The 17,707-nt window shown below is 45.9% G+C and overlaps 5 protein-coding genes across 5 annotated transcripts; 3 read left to right on the forward strand and 2 right to left on the reverse strand.

Annotated features, from left to right (window-relative positions):
* The first annotated feature begins 551 nt into the window (after positions 1–551).
* Positions 552–1,399, forward strand: LOC129119227 (histone H1.03). The gene has a single exon (XM_054631124.2). It carries the CDS (start codon positions 560–562, stop codon positions 1,238–1,240), a length of 681 nt encoding a protein of 226 aa, XP_054487099.2. The 5' UTR covers positions 552–559; the 3' UTR covers positions 1,241–1,399.
* Positions 1,400–9,031: 7,632 nt separating this feature from the next.
* Positions 9,032–9,914, forward strand: LOC129119921 (histone H4). Its single transcript, XM_054632163.2, has one exon. The coding sequence runs from the start codon at positions 9,087–9,089 to the stop codon at positions 9,396–9,398; it is 312 nt and encodes a 103-aa protein (XP_054488138.2). The 5' UTR covers positions 9,032–9,086; the 3' UTR covers positions 9,399–9,914.
* A 1,063-nt stretch (positions 9,915–10,977) lies between these two features.
* On the forward strand, positions 10,978–11,403 carry LOC129119244 (histone H3). Its single transcript, XM_054631142.2, has one exon. It carries the CDS (start codon positions 10,978–10,980, stop codon positions 11,386–11,388), a length of 411 nt encoding a protein of 136 aa, XP_054487117.1. The 3' UTR covers positions 11,389–11,403.
* A 3,297-nt stretch (positions 11,404–14,700) lies between these two features.
* On the reverse strand, positions 14,701–15,854 carry LOC129119151 (histone H3). Its single transcript, XM_054630958.2, has one exon. The coding sequence runs from the start codon at positions 15,852–15,854 to the stop codon at positions 15,444–15,446; it is 411 nt and encodes a 136-aa protein (XP_054486933.1). The 3' UTR covers positions 14,701–15,443.
* A 1,305-nt stretch (positions 15,855–17,159) lies between these two features.
* Positions 17,160–17,543, reverse strand: LOC129119149 (histone H4). Its single transcript, XM_054630956.2, has one exon. The coding sequence runs from the start codon at positions 17,515–17,517 to the stop codon at positions 17,206–17,208; it is 312 nt and encodes a 103-aa protein (XP_054486931.1). The 5' UTR covers positions 17,518–17,543; the 3' UTR covers positions 17,160–17,205.
* Positions 17,544–17,707: the final 164 nt, after the last annotated feature.

Raw genomic sequence — 17,707 nt, forward strand, 5'->3', positions numbered from 1 at the left:
GAGCGCGGTGATTTCGGAGGGAAGCGGCTCAGCCGAGGGAGCCAGCTCTGCATCAGCGCCTGGGACCATGGGGCAAACTGTGTTACTTCCTCGGATTAAATATCCATTTACTCTGACACCAACCGCTCAAACCACTCTGTTTTTTCTCTGCTCTGTAGAGAACCTTCTAAAGAACAACATTTTGTGCCAGTTGTGCCCATTTAGCTCACGGTAAATTTTAAATTTAAAATATAAACCGAAGGTTTCTCTCTGCTGAGGTCTCTGAGGCTGCCCGCCGCTGAGTTTCAGCTGTCGCGTTTCCCTCATTTCTTCTCCTTCTGGGGAGAAACTCCACTAGCCTGTAGGACGGACTCCCCCCTTCCCTCCCGGCAAAAAACGGGGCGCGCAGGCGGCAAATTTCGTGCAGAAAAAGTCATTTTTGGACCTTGAAGAAACACAGCGGGCGCGGCGGCGGGCGGCGGGGCGCGGGCCCGCGCACCAATCAGCGCGCGCGGCGCTGCTATAAAAGGGGCGGCGGCGGCGGCGCCTCCATTGTTCGCCCGGATCGCCCCGAGCCGACATGGCCGAGACCGCTCCCGTCGCCGCGCCCGACGTCGCCGCCGCCGCCCCGGCACCGGCCAAAGCCCCCGCCGCCAAGAAGCCGAAGAAGGCGGCGAGCGGCTCCAAAGCCCGCAAGCCCGCGGGGCCCAGCGTCACCGAGCTGATCACCAAGGCCGTGTCCGCCTCCAAGGAGCGCAAGGGGCTCTCGCTCGCCGCGCTCAAGAAGGCGCTGGCCGCCGGCGGCTACGATGTGGAGAAAAGTAACAGCCGCATTAAACTAGGTATCAAGAGCCTCGTCAGCAAGGGTGTCCTGGTGCAGACCAAGGGCACCGGCGCCTCCGGCTCCTTCCGCCTCAACAAGAAACCTGGAGAAGGAAAGGAGAAAGCCCCGAAGAAGAAAACTGCCGCAGCCAAGCCCAAGAAGCCGGCGGCCAAGAAGCCCGCCAGCGCCGCCAAGAAGCCCAAGAAGCCGGTGACGGCCAAAAAGAGCCCCAAGAAAGCCAAGAAGCCGGCGGCCGCCGCAGCCAAGAAAGCAGCGAAGAGCCCCAAGAAGGTGACAAAGGCTGCCAAGCCCAAAAAAGCGGCGGCAGCAGCCAAGAGCCCGGCTAAAGCGAAAGCGGTGAAGCCCAAAGCAGCCAAGCCCAAGGCGGCCAAGCCGAAAGCGGCCAAGGCGAAGAAGGCGGCACCTAAGAAAAAATAAATGGTGCTGTAAAAACCCTATCTGCCTTGCAGATAAACCCAACGGCTCTTTTAAGAGCCACCCAAGTTTTCACAAAAAGAGCTGGAACTCTTGAATAATTTTTTAAAGTTTCTTTTCGTGTTATCCGTGCGCAATTAAAAGCTTTTTTCTTGTTTTCTCCGTTGCTGTCGCTTTTGGGTGGACCCGATAACTTCCTTGCGCTCTTGTTCTTTGCCGGTGCAGAGCGGCACCGGAGCGGAGCTCACCGCGGCACATCTCATTTAAATAAATAATCCTTGAGCAAACACCTTCCCGTTCGGTGCAGGAAATCGGGTTAAGCAGAGTTCCCCGGGGTAGGAGCGAGGGCACCGCTCGGTGCGCTCCGGGGATGGGGATCGGGATGGGGATGCTGCGGCTCCCCATGGTTGATCTCTCCTCAGGCGGGAGGCGCCGAGCTGGGCAGGGAAGCGCCGCTCGCACCGCCCCCCGAGCCCGGCACTTTTCGAAAAGCCCGCGCTACGCAAACATTGGCCATCGCTCTAGGGCTTTTCTAGTGCCCGGCAATTTTCGGGTTAAAAAGGCGCTCCACCTTTCTCCCTACATTCACTTGGCGGAAGAGGCTTACGAGTTCCCTGCTAGGTTGGTACCGCCTCTCCCACCTCCCTCATCCCCTCGGCCTTTTTCTTTCCCGTCCAGTCCCGTGCCTGCTTTGGGAGCCGTAGGGCCCCGGGGATCCGGGGAGCTCTAAGTTTCGAGCTGCCTCAGAGCAGTCCTCCGCTTCGAAGCTCGAAATCCACTCATGGGTGCTGCCGCGCTCAGTTCTTTCCCGGGTGTTCATTTTTGCACAAATCGAACCATACAAACTAGATATTTTCTGCACACATGCCAGCCTATGGCTGTGGTCACTCGGGATTCTCCCGTCTCGGTTTAAAGACGCAGTGCACGCCTCCTTTCACTGCGACTGCTCTGCGAGGAAGCGGCTTGCAGGGAGTACGAGGTGGTCACAGCCTACGGGTGGGGATTTACTTTGTTAATGAGCACAAAGATCGAGCAAAGCTGATCCTTCACTTGAGAGATGACTCAAATATTGTGAGAAATTGTTCCACACAACAAGAAGGGGTGTATGTGTGCAGGAATATGGAATGCACTGTTTATATAAGCTCCAGTGGTTATACTGTCAATTACAGGAGCAAAATTACCATCAAACCAAAAATTCCTGTTAAATTTGTGAAGCTGAGTTGGGCAGCACAGCACAGACACCTACTGGGAAAAGGGACTGCAGTAGCAAAGAGCAAGAGTGGCCTGGGAAAACTCATCCTGCAGGGATAAGTGCAATGTCATTTTTATGTCAGTTGCACCACTGGCGTATCAGTCACTAACCCAAATTAATCATTTCTTATCCACTTTCCCCTCAGCTTGGGCACTACAGGCCCTGCAGATGCCGTCTGAGCTCAGTTGGGGAGAGCTGTGCACAGCTCCAGACTGATTCTCCCTCAGAAATAGCTTTTTTTAAATCACCAAGTCACTAACACGGTGTCTGATCACTGTCTCTCCCTCAGGACCCCACACCACCCTCAGCAGGTTCCTCTAGCTAATAAGCAGATTCCTATTCTGGACATAAGAAAAGCTGATATCCTAAGAAAAACTCAGGGGTTACTGTTTTGCTGTCATGGCTCAAATTTCTTGCTAACCTACTGGACTGAGGTTAAGTTGTGTGATTCATGATTGCAGTGAAGAGGGGGAACACATCTCACTCTTCTGACACATTTTTTTGACATATGGTCATTATTTTTTTCATTAAACATGTTAAGATTACTTTATTATACTGTCAAAAGAAAGGAAATATATGAGCTCTGCTCAGTATTTTCTAAGGTGTGCTACATGCTGGTGTCTAGTGTCTGGTCATAACTTCAACAAAAACCAAAAGGATATACTTTATGATTAAATATTAAACTGCCCCAAAATTAGAATAAAGGTAAAAAAAAAAAAAAAAGTCAAAACCCAAGGGTTCAGAATTGCAGTTTATTACAAGGAAGACCTGGTTTGATTTGTTTTCTTGTGGCAGTACCAGCTGTTGGTTTCTCTGGGTCTGCATTGAAGGCACTTGAGACAGTAGTTCATGTTTGGACTCAAGTGTTTATTATTTCTTATCAGTAAAACAGGCTCACCACTTTTCATCACTGTTTGCTGAAAAGCTGAGTTCAGCAGCTTTTCATCAGAAGGCACAAAATGGCTAACAACCTCTTGTTACAAGGTCTATTAAAACTAAACTATCCAATTGAGAACTGACACCTAGATTATTTTCCCTTTTAACCCAATAACTGATCCCAAAGAGCCCCCAGTAGGGGCTTTTCTGCCCAATTACAAAATGCCACCCAAACCCATGAAGAAGAAGGAAGAAGAAGCATGAAGGAGGAACCCAGGACAACACCCTGTGCCCTCCATCTTGCTTCCATCCACAACACACTAAAAATCCCAAAACCTAAATTTCTCACCAGGTGATACACCTACACTGCTCTCTATAATCTATTTCACACTTTTGTGGATTCTAGTCTGTCTTGAAGTCTAGGAAGCTTTCTCCATGAATGAGGGTCAAAGTCAGTGCTCCCCTGGGGGTCAGGGCACCCCAGAGCAGACAGAGAAATATTCCCAGTGCCCTGGGTTTCCACATTTTCTCTCCATAGGGTCAGCTGTTTATTTCACAGATGTACTTAATAAATGTAATATCAAAAGTCTGTGATGTTCCAAAAGTGCCAAATGAACCACTGAGTTAGATAAAGGCCTACATATAGCAAAACAGACATAGGATCCTGTCAAGAATTCTGTTTAAGGTATCCCCCCCCTCCAAGAATAACAAATAATTTTCTACTGGTGCCCTTTTTTGTGATCGGGCTACAGAGTTTTTCATCAGCATTAATCACCACAAAGCCAAATGGCCTGTCAGATTACCACAAAAACAGGTAATTTTCAAACATATGTTTCTCTATGTCTTCATTCTCTCTTAGTGGGTTATGTTATTCCTGTACTTCTTGTGTATGTCTATATATTTAATGGCAGCTGTTGTCAGGTGAAAGAGTTTATTCTGCCTGGCCTCATCATGTCTTTCAAAAACAATAAAAAAGTCTCCTTTAAGGGCTTTATTCTGAAAAACATCAAAAGTGCAGTTTTATTGTTAGTGAAACTATTCTACTAATTTATTAAGAAATGTTTGGTAGAGAAAATTAGAAGCTAGACTTCCATAAAAAGCAAACTGTGTTAGTTCAGGCACAAAGTTGTTTAAAATTTGTCCTGGGAATAGTGTTGATAAGGCAGGGATGTTTTAGTTATTGCTGAGCAGTGCTTACACAGATCCAAGGCCTTTTCTGCTTCTCACCTCACCCATGAGGAGTCTGGGGGTGCACAGGGAGGTGGGGGGGACACAGCCAGGACAGCTGATCCCAGCTGACCAAAGGGATGTTCCAAATCATACAGGTTCATGCACAGCAGGTAAAGTTGTGGGGAAGAAGAAGGGAGGGGAGTATTCCAGAGATGGCTTTCCTCTTCCCAAATCACCATCAGGTCTGACAGAGCCCTGCTCTCCTGGAGGTGGCTGAACACCTGCCTGCCCATGGGAAGTGATGAATTAATTCCTTGTTTTCCTTTGTTTGCATGCATGGCTTTTGCTTCACCAATTAAACTGTCTTTATCTCAAGCCACAAAGTTTTTTCACTTTTCTGATTTTCTCCCCCATCTCTGGGAATGAGTGAGGGAGCAGCTGCACGGTGCTGAGTTGCTGGCTGGGGTTAAACCATGACAGCTGAATAAAGAAGGGAAAAAGTCCTTCCTATTAACCTGGGCTAAATAAGTTGTAAAATGTAAGTTATGTACATTTCAAGACTAAGTTTACAGGTTCTCAAAAGGAAGGAGCTGTTTTCAGTTGTGAAACACCTACAATGTATGTAGGTGTTTGTTTGTATGCAGGAAGCTGGGGACAGCCAGATGTGGAGTCTGGAAGAGGGCAACATAAATAGCATTAATACCAGACCTGGTCTCTGCTGCTTGCATGTCAGTACAGATTTGAACCAGCTTGAATTTGGGCACGGAACCACTTTTCAACTTAGACACTTTTGACATAGTAAGATTACACAACAGAGTTTTCCTTCCACAAGTTTATTTTTTACCATTTAGATAACAATGCACCCAGTGTTCTGCTGGACACAGGGTCATCAAGTACTTTTTTCTGTGGGAATTTGAGATCTCTCCTCTACATAACACGTTGTCAAAGCATAATGAAGTCACCAGTGTGACTCCTCCTGGGATCCCCATTCACTCCCCATACTGAATTTTGGACAATTATTTCCAGATTTGGAGTTATGTTGCATTCTGACTTTGATTTTGCACACAGTGTTTTGTCGATCTCTTTGCACTTCCATTCCCACATGAGTTTTGTTCATCAGTCCTGCATGAACTGCTGAGACATCATGAAAAACTCAAGTGACTGCAGGATCCTTTTTTCAATGATTTAAGAATTGGGCTGCAAGCAGCTATGGAAGAATTGAAATGTAAAAAAAAAAATAATAATAATAGGATTATGGCTTACATCAAACATTGAAATTTGGTCTAGTAAAAGAAGTCCTTGCCTACAGCACAGAGGTGTGGGATGACAACCAAGGGCCAAGGCAAGGGCTGTAGCTCACTGCCCATGCCTGCACTTCACCTCCTGTTATCTGTGCACATTGGGAGATGCATCCTTGATCCCAAGGGAGAATGATTGGGCTGGAGGTGAAGATAGGATGGTCACACTTTGGCTCTGAGGAACAGAAAAAATGGAGCAAAGTCATGATCTGAACTTTGAAGGACACATGGCCAAAAAAGTAACTTTTGCCTGATAAAGTCACTTATATGTTAAATTGCATGCTACTGCATATGCTAATAACTTGTACAAAGTATGTGCTACCACATATTTGACTGTATTACTCAGTTCTCCACCTAGATCATGCCACACGTAAGAGGGAGAGTGGGATAAGATTATGTTTTAGATAAGGAGGGTAGAAATTTAACCTGTTTGGGGGGAAGACAAAAAGACCTTGGAGCCAGTACACAGGCTACTCTCCTCTCTCTACTCCCAGCTGGGCAGGCCTTCCTGGTAAGCTTCATCACATAATAATAGCAATAATAATAGCAATAGCAATAGTAATAGTAATAATAATAATAATAATAGTAGTAGTAATGTCTGGGTTAACACAACATTATTGTTCTTGTTGAAGCTCTATCATAGTGCATTTAAGCCTGGCAATTCTGAGTTTTTAGTTCTGTTTCTTCAGGAAACTACTCTGTTCTCCAGTCTGTGATTACAGCAGTTCTTATTGAATGCAACCACATCTATAGAGCTGAACTGTGAAACTGCACTATTTGTGAATCTGTGCTCATGCTTCTTATTTGACACTACCAGGCTTACCGGGCTGAATTTTCAGGAATCAGAAATTAAGGCCAGCCGCACCCAGCGCCTCTGATGTGTGAGGACCAGCTGGAATGCAAGAGTGTTCATTTTCTGCCAAGTTTCTGTACTCTTAATGCCACACAGAGGTCAGTTTTATGATCTTTGAATGTCTCTTCCATAGGAAATGATTCAATGGATCCTAAGTTACTGTTTAATTTTATCAAAGATACCTCAAGGAACAGATAATATTTGATAATTTATATCAGTATAATTTAGAATCAGCTGTGAGTGAAGAAGAGCAGGAACTCAGCTCAAAACTTGCTCCCTTTTATTAGTTGTGAATTTCTGTCATGAGTTAAAAGACTAAGGCTATGAACAAGCGCGTATCTCTTTTTTTTAAAAAAAGTCCCTTTCCAAATGGTTTCTGACCTTTTGCAAAGCAAACAGACAGCAAGAGACAGAGGAAAATGTTATACGTAGTCACAGATCCTTGGGCAGAAGCAGCTCATTATGGAGCAGGATTTACGTTATGAGGCTGTACATTCATTTTATTCCATTGGGAAAAAAAAAAAAAAAAAAAAAAAAAAAGAGAAAGAAAAGTTCAGCTTTACAGAACTGGACAACTTATCACAAGCTTCTTAGGTCTGTGATTTGCCCAGGGTTTTTTGATAGCCTCATGGCAGGCATCTGCAAGTGCCAACAATTCCTAGCGAGGACCTGTGATGGAGTCAGAGTCCCTGAAGTCTGCTTGAAGAGCCTGAAGGGTCTGGATTTTCAGAGCAGATTAGTTCAGGGAGTTCTGCAGCAGGTAGTGCTAAACTGCCCTGTTGGTGACACCCTGGGGACTCAGACAGTGAAAAACCTGCTGCAAGCATGACACCAAGTGTATCCTTACCAGGGCAGGACACACCTACCTTACTCCCACAATCTCCTGGAAGTGACAGAAGAGCTGACTGCAGAGTGCCCAGTTTCTCCTGATGTCCTGATCTCCCTCAGCAGTCCAGGCATGGTCCCTGAAATTTTCCCCCTGAAAGGAGCAAACTGGAAAGACAACACCATGACCTGAGCTGTGGCATTCCCCCTGCATTCCAGAAGTATCTCCACAGCCCAGATGAGAATACTGTCAAGTTCCTTGTGGAACAGAGCCTTTGTCAGAGGTTTGAAATTTCAGCATGTCTCTTTCAGAGTTTTGATATTTGCCTTGCCCCATTTGGGTTTCCTCTGGGCCCGTGCTGAAAAGATGGTGCATGAACGTGTGACAGATCCCATTATTTTAATTTCTCAACGCAGGAGGGGCCACTGAACAGTGATTTCTCTGCTAACAGGTGCAACTTCTCTGTCTGTGGTCTGTGGGAAGATGGATTGATGATTGTTCAATCTTTCTTTGGATCCTCATGAAAGGACACATTGCATAAAGCTGCCGGGACAGTAAGAAAAAAAAACCACTATCAAGCAATCAAAAAACATCCATGAGAGGGCAGCAAACACCCAATACAGGAAACTTCCTTTATCCTTCCAGAAAATTTTCAGGTCAAAAATGATTTACTGAAAAACTTTTGCTAAATACAGCTTGATTTCAGCAGCAAAATCTCAGAACATTTTCCTCCACTAAAGAGACCAAACCCAGAATTAATAAATACCTGAAAAATGCAAAACTACCTTTCTTTTGAGTATTTGATTTTCAATTGCTCTAAAAATAGACATGTTCCTGTTTGACACCACCACACTGGAAAATACTGTAAAAATAGTCATCCAAAAGAATACTTTTACCTTAAAATATTAAACTGAAACATGTAAAATCTCGGTTAGCATACCAGTACTGGTAAATTCACCTTGAGATAACATTCAGAGATGGTGGGAAATGAAGATATGAAAAAAAATGAGGATGGGTAGAATTTCTTAGGAACACGATTGGACAAAATTTGCTGCAAGATTATCCATTAATAAAAAAGTGAAGTAACTGTATAAACCGAGAAGCTGCTCAGGAGAATCCATACAAGCAGGTGAAACCGAAATACATAAGACATGAATTTTTGAAAATAACAAATTGGAGCATAATTAAAGTGAATCAATAAGTGGGGTAACTTTCTATGAATGAGCTTTTTCTTCTAAGCTATCACTCATATCAAAGCTTTAAAAAATACATGAATCATCATAAAAAACCAGACACGCTGTCCTTGCTACCCGAAACACAAGAAACGCACCGAAAAGCGACAGAAACACCAAACCCATTGTGCCTCGGGGAAGGGAAATTTACACAAATCCCGAAATTTTCCGCTCGCGGGCCGCGCCGCAGAGAAAGCGGGGAGGTGGCGGGAGCCAGACGCAAGCCCCGCCCCCTTCTCTGCAGTCCTCAACCAGGTCGGACCAAACCCCATAAAACCCGCGGCGCGGGCGGTGCCGCCCCACACCGGCAGTGTCGGCAGCAGCAGCAGCGGGACTCTCGTCATGTCTGGCCGGGGCAAGGGCGGCAAGGGGCTCGGCAAGGGCGGCGCCAAGCGCCACCGCAAGGTGCTGCGCGACAACATCCAGGGCATCACCAAGCCGGCCATCCGCCGCCTGGCTCGGCGCGGCGGCGTCAAGCGCATCTCGGGGCTGATCTACGAGGAGACGCGCGGCGTGCTCAAGGTCTTCCTGGAGAATGTGATCCGCGACGCCGTCACCTACACGGAGCACGCCAAGAGGAAGACGGTCACGGCCATGGACGTGGTCTACGCCCTCAAGCGCCAGGGTCGCACTCTCTACGGCTTCGGCGGCTAAAGCCTCGCTCACTTGCCGGACCGCCGCCACAAAAACCCCAAAGGCTCTTTTAAGAGCCACCCACCTAGTCCTTGAAAAGAGCTGTATTACGATGTTACAAGATCTAAGCATGAAAGCAATGCTACTGTTAAGTATTTCCAAAGTTGTTAATGAAATGCTACTAATGTTTATGAGAGCTCTCAAATGCGTCAGTTCGCTGTTAACATGGAATTTGTTAAATGCGGTGGTTCTTTTGAGTTCCAAATCCTCTTATAAAAATTGCATCGAATGCTCTTTGAATAAATTTAAATGTGTATTTTCGCAATGTCCACCGATTTAAACAATTATGTAAAATGTTATTCCATGTCTTGTTTTTAAATTTTGTATTAAGCAATTTGAATGAATGTTTCGACTTCGGAAGAATCGGAAAGTTGCTCTGAGGTGAATGTTTTCTTTCTAGTATTTCTATTCCCCTCCCCCCCTCCTTTATTTCTTGTCTATGATACATTTACTTTTAAAATAAAAGAGTAAATCCAATACTGTTTTCTCGTGATCATTTGGGGCGTGATTGGGAGGAGAGAGATAAAGTGATGGAAGGGGACTGGACTGTAAATGCAAATGATGAACCTAGAAATTTTCTTTTTAATGTATCATAAGAAACTTGGTGTTGATATTTTGTCAACACAAACAACATTTAAAAAACACAAAAAAGAATCCCAAAATCATTTTTGTTGTACTTCACGACCAAAAGGGAAAAAAAACCAAAAAAAAAAACAAAATCATTTTAATTTATATGAAACCTTTGAAAATTATTTGGCACCTGCAAACAATGATATCAATATGGATTTGTGGATTTGTGGTCTATTCTGGTTTTCTCATACCTTCATGATTAGCGGAAAATTAAGTGGGAGACCAATACCATCTTTCTTTTCAATTAATGTCAGCAAAAAAAGGTCAAAGGCCTAAGTATTATCATCATCACAATGTTGTCTGATTATATGTAAAGCTTTTCCTTCAGAATTGCCTAGCTTAAAAATCATCTCCATCACTGCAAGTTGTTACATGTCATAGCTACAAACGTGTGTTACTGGATTTTTTTAGTGCCTCTGTTTCCAGGTACCAGCCTATCTGTGCTTTGTGTCTTAGGGAATAACGTGCCTATTCACGTAAGGAGCTCTGTACCACACTGAAAGAACATTTTCCTTCTTTTGTAACCAGCCCATCATTAAAAATAGCAAACCAAAACAAAGACACAAAGAAAGAAAAGATAAAGTGCCAGTAACGTGCAGAGTTTTGGCCTCTCCGCTCTTTCCCATCTGTCAGGAGGATCGGCAGAGATGCAGAGCGGGAGTAGCAGCAGGGATACGAGCACAGTCTCTGATATTTACGGCCCGCCCCTGGCCCGCACCGAGCGCGTTGCGGACAGAGCGGGGCCGGGAAGCTCCGGCCGAGCTTCAGCACCGGGCTGGGATCGCACGGCACCCAATGGGAGCGCGCCTCTTGCGACCAATCACAGACGGGGCCGCGCTATAAATTGCGGCGTTGGAGGCGCTGGTGAATTCATTTCTCTCTCTGCCTCAGAGGGTTTGTTCCCGGAGCCATGGCGCGCACGAAGCAGACGGCGCGGAAGTCGACGGGCGGCAAGGCGCCCCGCAAGCAGCTGGCCACCAAGGCTGCCCGCAAGAGCGCGCCGGCCACGGGCGGCGTCAAGAAGCCGCACCGCTACCGGCCCGGCACGGTGGCGCTGCGCGAGATCCGGCGCTACCAGAAGTCCACGGAGCTGCTGATCCGCAAGCTGCCCTTCCAGCGGCTGGTGCGCGAGATCGCGCAGGACTTCAAGACCGACCTGCGCTTCCAGAGCTCGGCCGTCATGGCGCTGCAGGAGGCCAGCGAGGCCTACCTGGTGGGGCTCTTCGAGGACACCAACCTGTGCGCCATCCACGCCAAGCGCGTCACCATCATGCCCAAGGACATCCAGCTGGCCCGCCGCATCCGCGGAGAACGCGCGTAATTCGCTGCCGTAACCCACGCAGACCCAAAGGCTCTTTTAAGAGCCACTACATGCACACTTAAAAGAGCTGTACCGCTGCCTAAAAATTCCCTTGAAAGTCACCCGGGATACTATGCAAAACAGCAAAGTAACAAGTGCTTTAAGAACACTAGTTAGGGGAAGTGTGAGAAATGTCAGTTCAAGGAGGGTGATTCGGGAGCCTCAGGATGGAGGGGTTTACATTCATGTGAGTGAGTGATGTGATACAGCTTTAAAGAGAAAAGGGGGGATGGAGGGGCCTGACAGGGGCACCCCTGTGTCTGGAGTCGACCCGTGCTAAGGAAATCTGCACCCTGAACCCTGCCTGGCTGGTTCAAGGCAAGGGCAGAAACATCCTGTGTTACTGTCCTGTGTCACTGTCAAACTTACCAGATTGCCTTAAGGGGGCTGCCACCTTGCTCCAGCAATTCTTAAAACCGGGAACAAGAATATCCACCACAATTAGTCAGTTTTGATTGTGTCACATTTGATAAATATCATTTTACCGGTGTTAAATAATTAACCACCATACTTATGGCACAGGATTCATGAGGCTTCTTGCAGCACAGAAAAGTAACTGAAAAGGCCAAGAAACTGATAAAAAAGTACTGTAGACAGGAATAACTTACCAAACATTTCCAGATTTGCTACCATAATAATACAGAACTGGGGGGTGGGGGGGAGAGGAAGGTTGTGGGTTTTCGTTTGTTTTGGTTGGGGTTTTTGTTTTGTTTAGCTTTCTTTGTTTGTTTGTTTGTGGAGGGTGTTTTTTTAATAAGTTTTATAAAAATCATGGTGTGAAAATTTATATATTTTTGCCCTTATGAGAGTTAATGTATTTGTCTTTTAACTTGTATTTCTCCAGTAGTGATCACCATATATGATGTGTGCTGAGTTGTCATTTCTTTATGAGTTTCTGGAAGGACAGATATATACACCTGCACTTTTCAGCCTTCTAAGGACCCATCTCTGTTCAAATTCTTACTATGAGGCAAAGTCAGTCTAAGAAGAGTCTGAGAATCAAAAGGAGGAGTTTAAAATTAAACCTCAGATTTATTAATAGCTGATGCTTCTCCAGTTATTTTTGGAATAATCTCCCTTTTTTCTCTCCATCTGCAAAAAAATCACATCTGGTACTTGGGATGCCACAGTCCTGAGGACTGGGGAGCACTTGAAGGCAGCTGTTAGAAGCCAGAGTGGCCGCCTGCTCTTTTTAGAGGCTTCTGGGCCCTGTTTGCCTGCTCAGAGATGCTGAGCTACAGACCCTGTCTGCCACAGGCAGCACTTGGGTGGCTGGGAAAAGAAAGCAGAAAGACTTGCTGAGTTTGTCAGTCAGATAGGATAAAGATTTGTTTGGGGGGCTCTGCCTCTTATCCCTTTTTTAATTTTCTCCCTTCTTTTTTCTTCCTCCCACATAAACCCCCCTGAATGAATTTATTGATCGTCATGGCCTGGTTTTGGAACAAGGTTGGAATGGAAGGAGAGTTGTATGGTGAAGCATGATGAAGATTTCTCCTTATATTGATTAAACAACATGAAGTGATGAGAAAATTGTAACTAAAAACCTGGAGAGAGAAGGAAATGTTTCAGTAGGCCATAAAAGTTCCATGTTCTTTTAAAAGTCAGAGAAAAGAATATACAAAAGGATAACCTCAGCCTTTCTTTATTCCTTCTGCTTCAGTTGAAAGAGAGCATGTTAACACTAACTAGGAAAAATAAATAAATCAATGAACTCTATTATTTCCAACAAGCAGCACCATGTTAATGCTCTAAGATCCTACCCAGTCCCTTTTAGCAATTTTACTGGGGGTCACTGAGAGCATATTAACAACATCCCAGTCATAATGAATAATTTCCTCATTCACTTCTGGGAGCAGTTTCCATAGACTGGAATAAGGGAAGGCTCTTTATAGAGCCTGGGCGTGCACTATAAGCAGGCACCAGTGACCCCTGCCTCTCTATTTACAGTTGTAACACTTCTAGGGTTTTAGCCTTTTTAACCTGTGCTACCCTCCAACTTGGGCCAGGTCACGAAGTTTGAGTCAGTCATGAATTGCAAGTGTGTAGCAACAACCAGTATCAGGATGGAGGCTACTGAAGTCATAGAGAGTAGGCAGATAAATTGTTAATTTTAATATTATAATAATAGAGTTCCTTTTAAGCTACACTTAGGGACAGTCTCTGTACTTTTCCAGTAGGAGCATTGCCATATGTAAATTCTCACCCCACTCTGCAAGTGGTGACACACACACAAAAGAATAAAAGATAATAAAACCATTTCAACTAAAGGAGACTCAGAGTAATCATTTAGTATCAGCTGTGAAACAGTTTCTATTATTTAATACACCATATAATATTGGAACTGCAGGGAAACATTCCAGATGATGCTGAGGCAGAGGGGGATGAGAAAGAGATGGATGGATCTGAAATTTATGAATGGAAAAAGAAAATATGAAGGTGTTCATACAGTTATATAACATTTACATAGATGCATTTATATGTACTTTCATACCTACATCACTATGCTATGAGTGTTTCTTGTATATACCTTGGTTACCTCGTGGGTATTGTTTCAGAAAAATACCATATGAATCTTCTTACAGGGTTCCCCACATGCCATACTCAAATTCTTGAATTTTAATTTCAGAACAATTTGGCTGGTAACATTTACAGAAGGGTTTTGGACAGGCTGGAGTCCATTGTCAAGGACAGAGGAAAAGATGTGACAGCAAAGAAGCAAAATCAATAGAAATCTCAGTGCTTTATTTGTGAATTTGTAGAAAAGTTGACCTCTCTAAAATACTAAAAGAGTGACAGTCTGTAAGACTTGGCACAACCAGAAATTGAACTAAGGCCAACTGTAATTTCCTGGCTACAAAGTTTTATTGAATCAACTGAATTCTGCTAAGAGTTGGCCTTTGATGTCCCTGTGCACGTTCCTCTCCTGACTCAGTTTTCTTGTCATCAAATACAAACCCCTTGTCTTTAACCACGCTCAGAGCTGCATGAGCCTATTTCCCACAGGCCTCCCCTTGGCTGAATCTGCCAAGCCTGACAGCTGCTTTCTTTTCCTCAGCTGATGGGGCCCCAAGCAGAAGCCACAAAACTTTCTCTGCACCACTGGTCTCCATGTGTTGGGAAAATAGGGGAGGAGACATCAGAAACAACCAGCCACCAGATTCTCTTTGCCTTTCCAGGTACTCATTGGCATCTTCTCCAGCCTATCCTCAGTCTTAACACAAATAAACCCACCCACGCCCCCCCACCCAAAAGAAAAAAAGCAATTAGACTAAATTATTGAATTTCTCAATTTTTAATCCTATCATTGAGTTTATAATCTTAGCACTCCTCTTTTAGTCGCATGATAGAGGGAGAGTTGAGATATCCAGTTAAAATTTCAAGAGTACATCACAGTAAAAGCATATCTGTATATAATACTTAATAAAACTATATATAAACGTTATAAAACCATACATATTTATATATAAACTATGTAAAACTATATATATATACTTAATAAATACCATAATACTTAATAAAAACCTGTTTGAAACTTGATAAGGTCTGTCTTCCAATGCTAACACAGGTTATACCTTCCAGTATGGTTTAAAGTAAAGCTAAACTATTCCAAATAGTTTTTACAGAAAGTATCAAGTTGGGAGTGGGGGGAGAGGGAAAAGGGGCAGGGAAAAATAGGTGCCAGCTGTCTGACCTAGTATATTTTCCATTTGCTGAATTTGAACAGTCATTTGCTTTGTGCAATTTACTTATTCTGTGCAGTTGAATGGGCTTAGGAAGCACCTCACTAGAACAGCATGCAACCCTGCAAAAACAGGAAAGCAGCTTAAGTACTTAAAATTACTGGGATGCTTACATTAGAATTGCAATAACTTTTGAAAACTTCCGAAACGCTGTCTTTTAAGTATAAGGAAGGCAGTGCTTCAACTCTCTTGTGCAATGTAGTGGCTCTTAAAAGAGCCTTTAGGGTATGGGAGGAATAATTCAGGACCACAGCGAGTGCAGCCGGGGCTGGGAGCTCAGGCGCGCTCTCCGCGGATGCGGCGGGCCAGCTGGATGTCCTTGGGCATGATGGTGACGCGCTTGGCGTGGATGGCGCACAGGTTGGTGTCCTCGAAGAGCCCCACCAGGTAGGCCTCGCTGGCCTCCTGCAGCGCCATGACGGCCGAGCTCTGGAAGCGCAGGTCGGTCTTGAAGTCCTGCGCGATCTCGCGCACCAGCCGCTGGAAGGGCAGCTTGCGGATCAGCAGCTCCGTGGACTTCTGGTAGCGCCGGATCTCGCGCAGCGCCACCGTGCCGGGCCGGTAGCGGTGCGGCTTCTTGACGCCGCCCGTGGCCGGCGCGCTCTTGCGGGCAGCCTTGGTGGCCAGCTGCTTGCGGGGCGCCTTGCCGCCCGTCGACTTCCGCGCCGTCTGCTTCGTGCGCGCCATCGCTGCCGGGACACAACGGGAGCTGCAGGAGCCGAAAGGAAGAAATTGAATGAACTCAGGGCGCTGCCGCAGCCGCTTTTATAGGCTGCACCGCTCCCTGATTGGCTGGCAGGAATGCAGCGCTGCCATTGGGTGATTTCAATTTCGAAAATCCCGCCGCGAGCGCGCCTGCACCAACGGCCGCCCGCGCTCAAACCCCCCCCAACCCCCCCGGTCTCGGCCCCGCCGCTCCTGTTCCAAGGGTGGGCGGTTCGACTCCCTCAAAAATGAGCCCTTTTCCGAGAAATGTTCAAACGGGAAAGGAGAAATGGCAAATTATGCTGATCTTAATGCATAAAAAAATTAATGTTTTTTTTTTTCCTCTAATTAATCTTTTTTTTTTTTTTTTTTTTCTTAAATAGGAATCCTACCAGTATTTTTTGGGCTTGGATTTTCGTTACTATGGGGTGCGTGGAGTTGTGTATTGTGAGGGAGTTTTGGTGGGAGAGGTTGGGTTCCACTTTGTGTAACTTTCATCTGGCAGGGTAAATGTTTTGGAGATCAACATGAATTGCAAATGTAAGTTTTCTAATCCAAAGGAGAGTGGTTTCAAATGACCGGATCTTTCAGCATGCAAAGCATCCTTAGGTTGCTGCTGAATCACAATGTGGTGTAAGGTGATTTTCCTTTTTCCTCACTGTATATATGTGCAATATTTCCCTACTCGAGTGCGCTGTCGTTGGAGCCCGATCGCAGAAGAGCTGCTAGGTGAAAGGCAGATACTGACACACCTCTGGCACCCTGAATTAAAAGTGTATTCCTAACCCTAAACACAGCGAAAGCACAAAAAATGAATGGTAATTTCCTACACACGACATTCTGAGAACAAAGGGGCCCTTTTTTGAACATTGAGAAGGGACTTAGGGAGGTGACACCTCTAATGTTGCATTACAATCGACGTTATTTAAATATAAATAGGTATCCACTTCTACTGTTTACACAATGAGGGGGAAAATCCTCTCAGATGAGATGCCCCCTTAGGTACCCTACAGCCGTCAGCACGAAACAGGGGGCTACGCGTTTAGGTTGCCTTGCTAATTTTTCAGCTTTCTTATCAAGTACATTGCCCTAAATATAGGACATTTAAATAACTAAGACGGCTTTCTGTCTATTATAGCAGCGAGAATACTCTCTTGACAAGGGGTTAAAAGTAATACGATCTTATAATATACCAATGAGTTAAAAATCTTAAAAATTTGGAAGACTTAAACACACCACTTAAAGCAACACAGCTCTTTTTCTGGTAAAGTGTGCGGCTCTTAAAAGAGCCTTTTTGATTTTTTTAGTAGCGGTCGGACAAGAAGGCGAGGCTTTAGCCGCCGAAGCCGTAGAGAGTGCGACCCTGGCGCTTGAGGGCGTAGACCACGTCCATGGCCGTGACCGTCTTCCTCTTGGCGTGCTCCGTGTAGGTGACGGCGTCGCGGATCACGTTCTCCAGGAAGACCTTGAGCACGCCGCGCGTCTCCTCGTAGATCAGCCCCGAGATGCGCTTGACGCCGCCGCGCCGAGCCAGGCGGCGGATGGCCGGCTTGGTGATGCCCTGGATGTTGTCGCGCAGCACCTTGCGGTGCCGCTTAGCGCCGCCCTTGCCGAGCCCCTTGCCGCCCTTGCCCCGGCCAGACATGACGAGAGTCCCGCCGCTGCTGCTGCCGACACTGCCGGTATGGGCCGGCACCGTCCGCGCCGCGGATTTTATAGGGTTTGGTCCGACCTGGTTGAAGACTGCAGAGGGAGGGGTGGGGTTCCCGCCCCTTTTCCCCGCTGCGTCACCGATGCTGGAGCATCGCTCGCTGTTACCCGTTTAGGGCGCTGTA

The sequence above is a fragment of the Agelaius phoeniceus genome, chromosome 5 (assembly GCF_051311805.1).
Source record: "Agelaius phoeniceus isolate bAgePho1 chromosome 5, bAgePho1.hap1, whole genome shotgun sequence".
NCBI classification, from domain to species: domain Eukaryota; kingdom Metazoa; phylum Chordata; class Aves; order Passeriformes; family Icteridae; genus Agelaius; species Agelaius phoeniceus.